Genomic DNA, 13,935 nt, shown 5'->3' on the forward strand with positions numbered 1-13,935 from the left:
TTTCATATATAATTTCAATTTCTGTAACTGCATAGTTTCTATAAATAATTATCTTTTTTTTTTTCAGAAAGCTCTTAAAATTTAGTCTCTTCAGTTTGTGAAATATACTCCTCTTTGCGCATCTGTCAACATTTTCTTAACACTTTATGGATTGGTTTTTATCTTAAAATACAGGTCGACCTTTTACAGATATAAATTTATTTTTATTATTGGCCCAGCTTCAGTGGTACAGTCAATAGCTTATGGAAGGACAGTACTAGGGGCCACCTGCCCAACCTTGGGTTTAAATCCTTGCCTATTCAGCATGGATCTGAAACACACCAGGTGCATGGTGGACCCAAGATCCTGATGAGCTGAAGGGCATCGGACATAGAAAGCCTATAGAGGTTGCCCCCTTCCTTCTCTGTCTCTGGTCTCTGTCTTCTCTCTCATGCTGGCCTGCACACTCTTATCATAAATAAGATAAACTTTTTAAAAAATTCATTACTGTTATTTCAGTCACTTAAAATATGATCCAACAATGCAACTTTCATATCTTATTCACTCACACCAAACTAGTTAGTATAGGAAATTACAAATATAACCATGTTTCTAATGAAAGTGTTAAATCTTAACCTTCGTAGTTTTTTAGAATGGCCAAAATTCACTTCTAATTATATGTGTATTTAAACTATTTTCATATTTAATTAGCTTTATTATCTTCAGCCTAGTATTCTTAAAATGCCAGTTGTCAAATTTCTTTATAGGTAAGAGTTGAAACATGTTTTTTTAAGTATGATACAAAACAAAACTAAGGTATAGCCATTGGGACTAAGTGGTCTGTTAGAACCAAAAGATGTTTTAAAAGGGCGGAATACAGTAAATTCAAAGCCTGATTGAGAGCAACTTTAATTTTATAGTTTTCTTGAAACAACATCTTCATTGTTTTCTGGAAAGATGGTATTTGAGAAAAAGAAATGTCTCCAGTTACTGTTTTTATGAGGAGAGAATTGCTCAAGTCTTTTAAATAGTTAATGAGAAGAAGTAATAGTTAAACACTTGGAGCATTGATTTCTGATTTGAATTCTCCAACATAGGCCAGCCCTGGGGGAAGGATAAAAAAAGCTTGCTAATTAACATTTGATTACTGATGCCACCTTCTCATTCCCCTTGCACCATCCGGTTTCAGCATTTTTTGTTCAGGAAGGATTTTTAGGAGGGTTTTAACTTGTATCTTAGTAAAACAAATCAATTTGCAATTTCAATGTGTGTACAATACATTAAAAAGAAAAGGAAAAGGCCCTAGATATGAAGTATGTGTTCAGAACTCACTCTGAAACAGAAGAGATTGGTTTCTTAACTGTAAACCTTTCAGAGTACCCATGGTTGCAAGGAAACTGCAACTAAGCCTAATCTGTGTGTGCCTTATTTTGATTTACACACACACACACACACACACACGCATGCACATATAAATACTTATTTGTTCAGTGCAATGATTATTTAGCATACTTAACTAGAACATCACTGATAGCGTAAGGTACTTGGAGCTCAAAATTCAATATATTTAAAATTTGGACAAGCTCGGGTTCTAATATGACCCAAAGTCTTTTTCTTCTAAGAATGGTAAAAGAATGAGACGGTTGTCTCTAGGGTACTTTTGTAAGGACTGTAATGTGCCATAGTATCTTGATTCAGAAAATGTAGAAACTAAGGTGCTCTAGGCCCATGCAGTTAAATATTTTGTTTCTCTATTTTGCTATATCAAAATATGTGATACGTAAAGGTTCACAGATCAGATCCCAAAATGTCTTAAATGTTGAAGTGAATTAATGAGACTTTAAAATTCTGTCACTTAACTAGTAATATTCTAACAAAAACCATAGCCTCCCTGATAACATTTTGTTGTGAAATAGTTATGGAAAACCACTGTGACAGGTTTTATTTGTAAATTAGATCTCATGAGAGGAAAATATTAATTAACTTTATGCAAGTGTAATAAAAATAAAGACTAAGGCTTTTCTTCATCCAAGAAAAAGTTGACCTAAAATGTTTATTGTATTTTTACTTCTCACTTGGATTTATTTGCAAATATTCTTTTTGATGTCTCTTTTATATGTATTAACTCTATTACTGGTTTTCTGTTTTGTAGCCTTAATGATTTTAAACTTTACCTCATTACTTCTTTGTCATGGATTTATTTTGTCCTGCTTTTCCTGCACCTAGGATTAACACTACCATTTTCATGAGGTCATAAGACTTTAGAGCTTTGAAAATAAGAAGTGATCATGGTTTATTCTGTTCTAATGTTGAGTAAACTTGATCTCCGAAAAACTCTACCAATTTGCTCACAGTAACAGCTGACCAGAATTAGGATTAGACATCTAGTTTGGGGCAGCAGGTGGCATGGTGATTAAGGGGTTGGACTCCCATGTGGCTGACCATGGTTTGACTCCCAGACCTGGTGGCTTGTTTTATCACTTTCTTTCTCTGTTTCTGGTAAACACGCAGGCCCTGTAACAAATTAAAAAAATAATAATAATAAAATAAAATAAATAAAATTAAGTAGATAATTCTTTTTTTTTTAAATAAAGAAGAATTCTAGTTCCCTGCTTCTCATTATGCCAAAATATCTCAAACTTTGTGTCTTTTCTTTTTGTTACCAGAATCTGCTTTCACTTGGAAGATACCTGAAATTTCCTGAAATATTTTTCAATTTTAATTGCTGTGAACACACTTAAGGCTAACTTAGCTTCTGAATTTAGCTATTAGTAGAGTTACTTTTCCTAAGAATTATTTTGCTGAGAAATTCTGATGAAATTTAATTAAAATATAATTATTTGAAAATTTAAGTGAATGAAAAAATTTGTGAGAGATGAATATCTTGTGAATATACTTTTATAGTTCTGTATTAAACAAATCATAATAAAATTATCTTTTCCCAGTGCTATGTTTAGCATTGAAATTTCCAGAGATCTTGAGGAAATTGCTGTGGCCTAGTGGAGCGGTTCAGCATGGATCTGAAACACACCAGGTGCATGGTGGACCCAAGATCCTGATGAGCTGAAGGGCATCGGACATAGAAAGCCTATAGAGGTTGCCCCCTTCCTTCTCTGTCTCTGGTCTCTGTCTTCTCTCTCATGCTGGCCTGCACACTCTTATCATAAATAAGATAAACTTTTTAAAAAATTCATTACTGTTATTTCAGTCACTTAAAATATGATCCAACAATGCAACTTTCATATCTTATTCACTCACACCAAACTAGTTAGTATAGGAAATTACAAATATAACCATGTTTCTAATGAAAGTGTTAAATCTTAACCTTCGTAGTTTTTTAGAATGGCCAAAATTCACTTCTAATTATATGTGTATTTAAACTATTTTCATATTTAATTAGCTTTATTATCTTCAGCCTAGTATTCTTAAAATGCCAGTTGTCAAATTTCTTTATAGGTAAGAGTTGAAACATGTTTTTTTAAGTATGATACAAAACAAAACTAAGGTATAGCCATTGGGACTAAGTGGTCTGTTAGAACCAAAAGATGTTTTAAAAGGGCGGAATACAGTAAATTCAAAGCCTGATTGAGAGCAACTTTAATTTTATAGTTTTCTTGAAACAACATCTTCATTGTTTTCTGGAAAGATGGTATTTGAGAAAAAGAAATGTCTCCAGTTACTGTTTTTATGAGGAGAGAATTGCTCAAGTCTTTTAAATAGTTAATGAGAAGAAGTAATAGTTAAACACTTGGAGCATTGATTTCTGATTTGAATTCTCCAACATAGGCCAGCCCTGGGGGAAGGATAAAAAAAGCTTGCTAATTAACATTTGATTACTGATGCCACCTTCTCATTCCCCTTGCACCATCCGGTTTCAGCATTTTTTGTTCAGGAAGGATTTTTAGGAGGGTTTTAACTTGTATCTTAGTAAAACAAATCAATTTGCAATTTCAATGTGTGTACAATACATTAAAAAGAAAAGGAAAAGGCCCTAGATATGAAGTATGTGTTCAGAACTCACTCTGAAACAGAAGAGATTGGTTTCTTAACTGTAAACCTTTCAGAGTACCCATGGTTGCAAGGAAACTGCAACTAAGCCTAATCTGTGTGTGCCTTATTTTGATTTACACACACACACACACACACACACGCATGCACATATAAATACTTATTTGTTCAGTGCAATGATTATTTAGCATACTTAACTAGAACATCACTGATAGCGTAAGGTACTTGGAGCTCAAAATTCAATATATTTAAAATTTGGACAAGCTCGGGTTCTAATATGACCCAAAGTCTTTTTCTTCTAAGAATGGTAAAAGAATGAGACGGTTGTCTCTAGGGTACTTTTGTAAGGACTGTAATGTGCCATAGTATCTTGATTCAGAAAATGTAGAAACTAAGGTGCTCTAGGCCCATGCAGTTAAATATTTTGTTTCTCTATTTTGCTATATCAAAATATGTGATACGTAAAGGTTCACAGATCAGATCCCAAAATGTCTTAAATGTTGAAGTGAATTAATGAGACTTTAAAATTCTGTCACTTAACTAGTAATATTCTAACAAAAACCATAGCCTCCCTGATAACATTTTGTTGTGAAATAGTTATGGAAAACCACTGTGACAGGTTTTATTTGTAAATTAGATCTCATGAGAGGAAAATATTAATTAACTTTATGCAAGTGTAATAAAAATAAAGACTAAGGCTTTTCTTCATCCAAGAAAAAGTTGACCTAAAATGTTTATTGTATTTTTACTTCTCACTTGGATTTATTTGCAAATATTCTTTTTGATGTCTCTTTTATATGTATTAACTCTATTACTGGTTTTCTGTTTTGTAGCCTTAATGATTTTAAACTTTACCTCATTACTTCTTTGTCATGGATTTATTTTGTCCTGCTTTTCCTGCACCTAGGATTAACACTACCATTTTCATGAGGTCATAAGACTTTAGAGCTTTGAAAATAAGAAGTGATCATGGTTTATTCTGTTCTAATGTTGAGTAAACTTGATCTCCGAAAAACTCTACCAATTTGCTCACAGTAACAGCTGACCAGAATTAGGATTAGACATCTAGTTTGGGGCAGCAGGTGGCATGGTGATTAAGGTGTTGGACTCCCATGTGGCTGACCATGGTTTGACTCCCAGACCTGGTGGCTTGTTTTATCACTTTCTTTCTCTGTTTCTGGTAAACACGCAGGCCCTGTAACAAATTAAAAAAATAATAATAATAAAATAAAATAAATAAAATTAAGTAGATAATTCTTTTTTTTTTAAATAAAGAAGAATTCTAGTTCCCTGCTTCTCATTATGCCAAAATATCTCAAACTTTGTGTCTTTTCTTTTTGTTACCAGAATCTGCTTTCACTTGGAAGATACCTGAAATTTCCTGAAATATTTTTCAATTTTAATTGCTGTGAACACACTTAAGGCTAACTTAGCTTCTGAATTTAGCTATTAGTAGAGTTACTTTTCCTAAGAATTATTTTGCTGAGAAATTCTGATGAAATTTAATTAAAATATAATTATTTGAAAATTTAAGTGAATGAAAAAATTTGTGAGAGATGAATATCTTGTGAATATACTTTTATAGTTCTGTATTAAACAAATCATAATAAAATTATCTTTTCCCAGTGCTATGTTTAGCATTGAAATTTCCAGAGATCTTGAGGAAATTGCTGTGGCCTAGTGGAGCAGTAGGGCCAGCGCATGGTTGTTAAAAGAATTTACCAGAGGCAGAAATGTGAGCAAAAGTTAGGTTTATCAGAGCCCATGCAAAGTAGTCATCATTGATTTGCTTTTCACACTAGTTATAGAATATAGATTTTTAACAATGAAAAACAAATAATAAGGGAATAAGTCAGTACCATATTATGTACCATTTCAAATTAATCTGATTTACAATCTCATTTGTAAATAGTTGTTTTATGTGAAACAATGGGGAAGAAATTACATTATCCATTTAGAAAATCTAGAAAATAAGCTCTGGAAAATCTGTCTTCAGTCTAGAACTCTCGATTCAAATACAGTATAGTTTATAACAATGTTGAACTGGTAATCAAAGCATTTATTAAATTCCTTCATTGAAACATTTGCATAGTTTCTCAGCCTGATATCTCATAGATTTAAAGCTTTACTGCAAAACAAGTAGTGAAAAGATTATGAAGGTTCAGCATGATTTTGAGCCAATATTGAGCAAAGAAGATATTTAAGACACAAAGACCCTTTGGAAATATTACCGTGTGAAGTGCCACTTGTCCTTAACTGGAATTTAACAGCCTCTAAGGACAAAACTCCACGAGAAGCTGCACAATAATGGCAGCTGGGCATGCCAGCCACAGCAACCCAGCTGGTGTGTGTGTTCTTTCTGTTCCTCTCAAGTGCTCTGAAATCTCTCAAATCAGTGACTTTCTTCACCCTTGTCCTCCTCTCTCTTCCCCTTTCTTTTGCCCTCCCTCTTTTTCCTTCCTCCCTTCCCTTCATCCTTCTTCCATCATCTTCCTTTTTTTTTCTCCCTCTTCCTCTCATCCTCTCCTCTCTTCATCCTTTCTCTGTCCCTGAGGGAACTATCTGACTCATGATGAATTTAAATTCATTTACTTCATTTTATATGCAGCTGTACTTCATCATTGAGGTTTCCTAGAACACTAATTTTTTTTTAAGAATCTTTTTTAGTTTTTTACTTTTGATTTGTATACATTTTGGGTTCTAACTGTCCCTGCAGGATTGTAATTTAAATTTTTAATTAAATATAACCATCATAAAGATGATGGAATTTTAATATCTGTTAGTAAACTCACCACTCATTTGGTGTTTTTGTTGTCTTGTCACTTGCACTTTGAGCATATAGTGGTAAAATCTAGGTATGGTTACAACGCTGATAAGCACGGAATTATTTTTGAAGAACCAATTTGCTTTCAGTTAAATTGTTTAGTGATTGTGGTTTAACACAAGATTCTTCTGGCTTAATCTCAGAATACTCTATGAATTTAGCCTTTGCGTTGGAACAATCAAACATTAGCCTAATATGCTTTACATGGTAACCTCTCAGCCAAGCAGTGTCTGTATTAACCAGTTTATTCTATGACAAGTTGCTTAACAGATGTCATTCTGGGGAGAACAATGAAGCCAAATACTTGTGCAATGGCTAACATTACTCTAACTTTGATCACTTTTGTTCAGCACATCAGTCTGGCGTTGTGCTTTATACCAACATAACACTATAGCCAGAACTTGCTTTACAGGCTCAGAATAGGAAAGGAATGTTATTCAATTCAGTGCAGTTACAGATGAGTTAATGAAAGAAGAAAATACTGTTTATTTCATAATACCGTACTGTTGTGCTTAGGAATTAAGGTAGAATTTAAGGAATCCCACTTCAAAGTTACTTGTTTTTATACTCATAGTACTTGTGTATACTCTGGTGCTGAGGTAGGCTTGTCATCTTTTCTACAGATGTAAATATTTGTCCTGCCTTTTTTACCCACCCCCCAAAATAGTAGATAAAACTTGGTTGTATCTAACAGCATTAATCCAAAAGCAACTTTAAGAAAGAAATGTTTTGTATTAAAACTTAGACTCCTCATTTTCCCTTTTCTGTTTTTTCCTTCTCTTTTATTAATAAAATTCTTTCGGCTTGTGGAACATCTTTGTCCTTAAGAGCACTAATGTTTAAGCATGACAAAATGCAGTCAGCTAGTGAAAGAGACCAGAGATTGGCCCGATAGCATTTGGTTAAATTATTTGCTGATAATGATTAGTGAAAATTCCCAAATTTGATGTGACTATAAACAAAATGTTGCATGATATACTGGCCATTGCTAAGAACTAGTGAAGAAAAAGCTGTTTGTTTGAATTGAGTAGGGATCAAGCCACATCCCAAGCTCCTCAGATCTCATTTACTAAGTCCTTTTGTCACAGGTGTACATTAGAGATAAAAATAGATTGAGTTCCGTGTTTTGTTTCCTTTCCCTAGTGAACATATATCTCTATTTCACTGGCAGGGCAACTTAGATGTGTTTATGTATAATAAAGAGTAATGTGATAACAAAATGCTATAATTGGACAACATGATACTTAGGCTTCTGCACTTTAAAAACATGAATGAATGCTGTTTGTTGAAATATGAAGAACCATATTGAAGTCTTACTCTAGAACATTTTATGTGCAACATTTCAGCGCTGGCTTAACTCATTACAGTAGAATCCTAATACCATAACTAACCTAAAGAGTTAGTTAGAGTAGATGTCCTCTCCATTGTTGCAATTTGTTAATTAGTTCATTTGTAAATATAATGAAATTAATATTTTGTATGCTATTTAGGAAACAGACTGAAAAGAGACATTATATTTTTTGATTACTGGATAACATGGAGTTTAACCTTCCAACATCTTTTTCTGATAAGTTATCTAACACTTCTTCTAAAGCAAAAGGAGTAAGGTTTCATGTTGGGAGAAATCATTTTTCTCATCTTTTGTAGCATTTGCTGTATTTTCTTTTCAGAATAGTTTAAATAGTATATTAATGGATATAAGTTCTTTGACATTGTTTTTAATTTTGGGTGATTTCAAAGAAATAACCTGTGCTTCATGAGTGATAAGTTTTAAAGGAGAACTTGAGGTTTTCCTCCCATCCTTTCTTCCTCCTCTACACATATACTGCTACCTTTCTCTCCCCTACAAAGAGACTTGAAGTACATTTCTTTTTGTTTTAAACATTGCATATTTTAAAGATTAAGTAAATCAGAAAAAATCTATAGTTGTAATCTGTCTTAAGAGAACTGTATACCTCATGTTTCTTGACTGAAAACAAACTGAGATCATCCAGGAGTTAAAAAAAAAGAAGGGGTTGTTTCTTAAACTATTATTTCATCTAACTTTCATTAAAAATTCATGTTTAAATTTTATTTTATTTTATTTTGTTTTTACTATAGGGTACATGCATTAGCCAGAGAGAGAAAGTGAGTGAGAAATTACTCCGGGGGGGAGGGGTTGGCCATACCACACAGTCCCTTCTCCTTTATTCTCCTCTTGAGATTTTGGCCATGAACACAACATTGCCAGACATATCTTCCAAGCCACTGGGTCCAATACTCAAACCTCATACTCAGCCACGTGGGATCCAGCTGCCTTAACCACCATGCCACCAGCTGGCCCAGTTTTGTTCTTTTTTACAAAGTTTTTCTGGCTGTGTTTTCTGGTTTCAAATCTTTACTTGAATCTATAACAGGAAAAACAGTCTATGTCATCTAATTAATAAGAAACTATTTTAAGTCCTATGGACACCTTATTACAATTATACTTTCTTTTTCTTTTTATAGGTAAAGAGAAATGTGTATGACCTTACAAGTATCCCCGTTCGCCATCAGTTATGGGAAGGCTGGCCTACTTCTGCCACAGATGACTCGGTAAGTGACTTTCAAGTTCTCAGTTTTATGTCCTCGTCTCTTTTCTTTCTTCTCTCCCTCTCTCTTTTTGCAAGAATTATTAATTTTATTTATTACTACTTTTTAATTTGCTGTTGGGCATGTATGTTCATCAGAGAGAGAGAGAAAGTGAGAAAGCAAGCCGCCAAGTCTGGGGCTCAGATTGTGGTTGGCCATGTGGGAGTCCAGCACGTTAACCACAACTCTACCTGCTGGAGATAGAAGAGGATATCCTCTCTTCTTAGCCACTTTCAGTCTCAGTGATAATAACCAGAATCAAATGTTTTGAATATTCTATTGTAAGTGCTTTATAAATCAAATAATGTGGAAGTAAAATGAGTTGTAATAATTTGAATTCATTTGCAGGACAGGTATCATAAGTCAAGCACATCCATGTATTGTTGTTAATATTACACTATCAGTATTGGTAACTTGACGGTACTTAAATTTGATTTAAATTTTTCCTTGAGAAGAATATATCCAGTTATTACTACTGAAATGTTCAAAGCAAAACAATTTTTTACTGAAATTATAGTATTTTAAAATCAGCCCAGTTATTACAATTAATTTTAAAATTGCATTTTCCAGAATAGACTGGTACTGTAAAAAATAATTCATTTTTACAGATAATATTAATAACATTTTATTCTTTTAAGTATACCCATAGAATTCACTATCATGAATAACTGGAAGAAAAGATATCTGTCATTTTTACTTAGTACTGTATTTATACTGATTTCCTATAGTAAATTTTGAAATCTTTCCTATTTCTGCCCCTGTCTCAAGTCATTACTTTTTTCCAAGAGAGTAAATTTTATCTATGGAGACCAAGTGATATTGTTTTAACAACTTTTTTTTTTTCCTATAAACTTGATTGTTCTAACCAGATATATATTAACAAATTTAAGAAGTGAAAACTAGGTCTAGTTGTAGTAGCATGCGTTGGTAGCCTCCTAGCGAGCTAGGGCAACAGGTACACACCACTGCACTTAACCTGTATAGATTGGACTGGGAACCCAAACTAGGCTTTCTCCTACATCCTCAGTCAGTAAACAGCAGTGTCTTAGCAGAACACGCCACTATGCCTGAGCCACAACTTATTTTAATGAACCCTTCCAGAAGATAAAACAGTTTGGGTGTAGACACATTTATTTTATTTTATTTATTTATTTTTTGGAGAGGTTTTCGCTGTAGGGTGCGTGCGCTCGCCAGACAGACAGAGAGAGACAGAGAGATAGAAAGCGAGAAATCACCCCCCGGGGGGATGGTCACGCCGCAATCCCTTCTCCTCCATTCTCCTCTTGGGATCTTGGGCACGCACGCACACGCGCCCAGCGTGAGATTTAAGCCACCGGGTCTGGGACGTGAACCGTGGTCAACTATGTGGGAGTCCAGCAACATAGCCATTACGCTAACTGCTGGTCCCGACACATATATTTTCTTAACGACCAATTTTAACATTGATATTATGTCATTAGAATTATTGACTGGTTGTTGCTAAGGTTAGGGATATGGTTGTTGAGGTGTTTTTTGTTTTTGTTTTTTTGTTTTGGAGAGATTTTCGCTATAGAGCGCGTGCGCTCGCCAGACAGACAGAGAGAGACATAGAGACAGAAAGCCAGAAATCACCCCCCAGGGGGGATGGTCACGCCACAGTCTCTTCTCCTCCATTCTCCTTTCGGGATCTTGGGCACGTACGCACACATGCCCGGCATGAGTTTTAAGCCACCAGGTCCGGGACACGAACTGCGGTTGACTACGTGGGAGTCCAGCGACATACCATTGCGCCAACTTCTGGTTCCCTTGTTTTTGTTTTCTTTTTTTTTTAAAGAGAGATTTTTTTTTTTTTTTTTTCCCATAGGGTGTGTCCACTTGGTGTCCCATAGGGTGTGTGCACTTGCTGGAGAGACAGAAAGTGAGAAATCACCCCACAGGGGGGATGGCCACACGGCAATCCCGTCTCCTCCATTTTCCTCTCAGGATTTTGGGCACATACACACAAGTGCCTGGCGTGTGTTTCAAGCCTCCAGGTCTGGGACTCGAATAGCAGTAGGCCATGTGGGAGTCCAGAGACCTAACCTTTATACCATTTGCTGGTCCCAGTTGTTGAGAGAGTTTTTTGGGAGGGAGCTGCTTTGTTTCTCTTTTCCTGTTGGGATGAAAACATTGATAGAAAAGTGTATTACATTTATTTTTACAAAGATAAAAGAATATTGTTCATAAATGATAGCCTGCTGTTTACCTGAGGAGACAGAAAAGAAATCAGAAGTGTTCTTAGCATTGTCTAAAAACTTGTTATAAGAACCAATCATTAATACAAGAAAATAGTTAAGACCTGTGCATGTCACTCAAATTCTCTAAGCTTCAGTTACCTCACTGAATTGCAGCACTGTTATGAAGATTAGTGATAATACATATAGTACCTGGCGCACAGTAGAAATTCAGTAAATGACACTATATTATAATTACTATTAAGATAATTCAAAAGGATCACAGACAAGTATTGTCTGGGTTAAATGAATTAAATGATGTCTGAGATTTGCTTCAAAATAATCTGTGGGATGATGGGAGTGAAGGAGGTTGGAGGTGATCCAGACTAGCCATCAGTTGATCTTTGTTGAGTCTAGATGAAATATGGAATGCATATGTTTAATTGACTATACAGTTCTTTCAACATTTTTAAAAGAATTATTTTATTTAACTTTATGTATTTATTTTAATTTGACCAGAGAGGGACAGTGTGTGTGTGTGTGTGTGTGTGTGCTTGTGAGAGAGAGAGCAAGTGAGAAAGCAAGCTGCCAGATCCGGGACTTGAACCACAGTTGGCCAAGTGGGAGTTCAGCACCCTTAATCACCATGCCACCTGCTGGCCCCAGTTCTCTCAATTTTCATATGTATTTGTGATGTTTCGTAATAAAATGTTTAAAGCAAAAGTAGCTGATTAAAGAGCAGGGATATAAGGTAACAGAGAAGCCCAGAAGTGTGGGACTTCACAGGGTTGGAAAAGCCCACTGCTCTTCACTTCACATTTATAGAAACCAGACTGAAATAGGCTTTTTAGATGCAAGATCCAAGAGTGACAGGCAAATTCTATGAAGCATGATCAATTCTAATGTAACATAGCATCTTCTGTACTTTAGGTGCTGATTCCTTGAACTGAGTTGACCGTCTTTCATGAGATCCTTGTTTTAATAATTTTTGTAACTTAGTCTTTTACCAGATAGTTGTAATGCCCCTTCATTACTGAAAGGAAATATAGAAAACAGCTTAAACTAACTGTATCCGAGACTATAATGCTACCTGGTGCTGTTTTTAAGTCACAGCAAGCACAAGAGGGAATCCCCATTAAAAAGCTTTATTCTTTTTGCCTCATTATTCATATTTGCACCTTGTCCCGGAACCTGTGAAGTGGTGCCTGCCCACATCTCCCCAGAGCAAATGTTGCCACATTGGCAGGATGTTGCCTTGAGCTGCATGATTTGATACAACAAAGATGTTTAGGGCCAGGCTGCTTTTTAACTGGTGCCACAGCAGATCCATTAGCTTCAGCACTTGGGTTTAGGGGGAAAAAAGGTTGGGGGGCAGGGCGCATATGTAACTGTAGTCTACTAAGGAGATCCTAGCCAAATAAATGTCATAAAACCTTTCATTAGGACTATAAAAACTCATAAAGCTGGTGTTTGTAATCTATATTGTTGCAGGCAGTGGTGTTTTTATACTTACTGAAATCACTCAAGTGGAGGCATCTGCTCCAAACAAGATAGTCCTTACAGCTTAGGGCACGAATTGGGTACAGCTGAGAAATGTCAGCTGTGTAAACAGCCTGAAATGTGTTACCAACAAAAATATAATTAATTTCTTTCCAAGACAGTGTGCCATAACTTAATACTTAGAATGGTTTAACTTTCAGAGAAAGCACCTGAACATTTGTATTCCAGTGCCAGAGTAGAGGATTGGTTATAAAGGTCATGAAAAGTAAAGTTAGTTTGCACTTTTCCTGCTCAGTTGAAGAAATTTTGTGTAGCCTTGAATATATAGTGGCTTTCTTGAATTTATGGAAATATCATAGATCAAGAAGTTAATGGATTTGGGGTGATGCAGATGTTCAAAAATTAGTTTGTAGTAAAGGTTACACATGTAACTTTACAAAAAACGATTGAGCATTTAAAATGAGTGAATTGTATGGCATGTAAATGATGTCTCAGTGAAGCTGTTTTGAAAACAGAGGTTAATGAAGAATTAGATTAAAATACTTTTCATTTATCTTTTTATACTGCCTGAGAAGTACTTTGCAAAAACATGGGAGATATTTTCCTCACTATACTTCTCATTAACCTTTGACTTAGCAAACAGGACAAAGAAATAGACTTCTAATAATTAGATTCTTATATAATCTTGAGTCTTTTATGAACCGTATAGGCTTCAAGTCTTTTGACATTTTCAAGCTACTCAGTTAAGTCAACAGTCATCTAAAACATTGTTGCCCATCTCCCTTCAGAGTTAAGATATTTTCTTTGCTAGTGGTTGTAGTC

General features: G+C 34.9%; 1 protein-coding gene across 1 annotated transcript in view; it reads left to right on the plus strand.

Annotated features, from left to right (window-relative positions):
* The window catches only part of FAF1 (Fas associated factor 1), a 470,502-nt gene that overhangs the window by 239,752 nt on the left and 216,815 nt on the right, over window positions 1-13,935 (plus strand). The window contains exon 8 of the mRNA XM_006147256.2: window positions 9,299-9,385. Within this exon, the coding sequence (XP_006147318.1) occupies window positions 9,299-9,385 (87 nt within the window). The remainder of the gene's footprint in view (window positions 1-9,298; window positions 9,386-13,935) is intronic.

The sequence above is a fragment of the Tupaia chinensis genome, unplaced genomic scaffold, assembly GCF_000334495.1.
Source record: "Tupaia chinensis unplaced genomic scaffold, TupChi_1.0 Scaffold000207_1, whole genome shotgun sequence".
Lineage (NCBI taxonomy): Eukaryota > Metazoa > Chordata > Mammalia > Scandentia > Tupaiidae > Tupaia > Tupaia belangeri.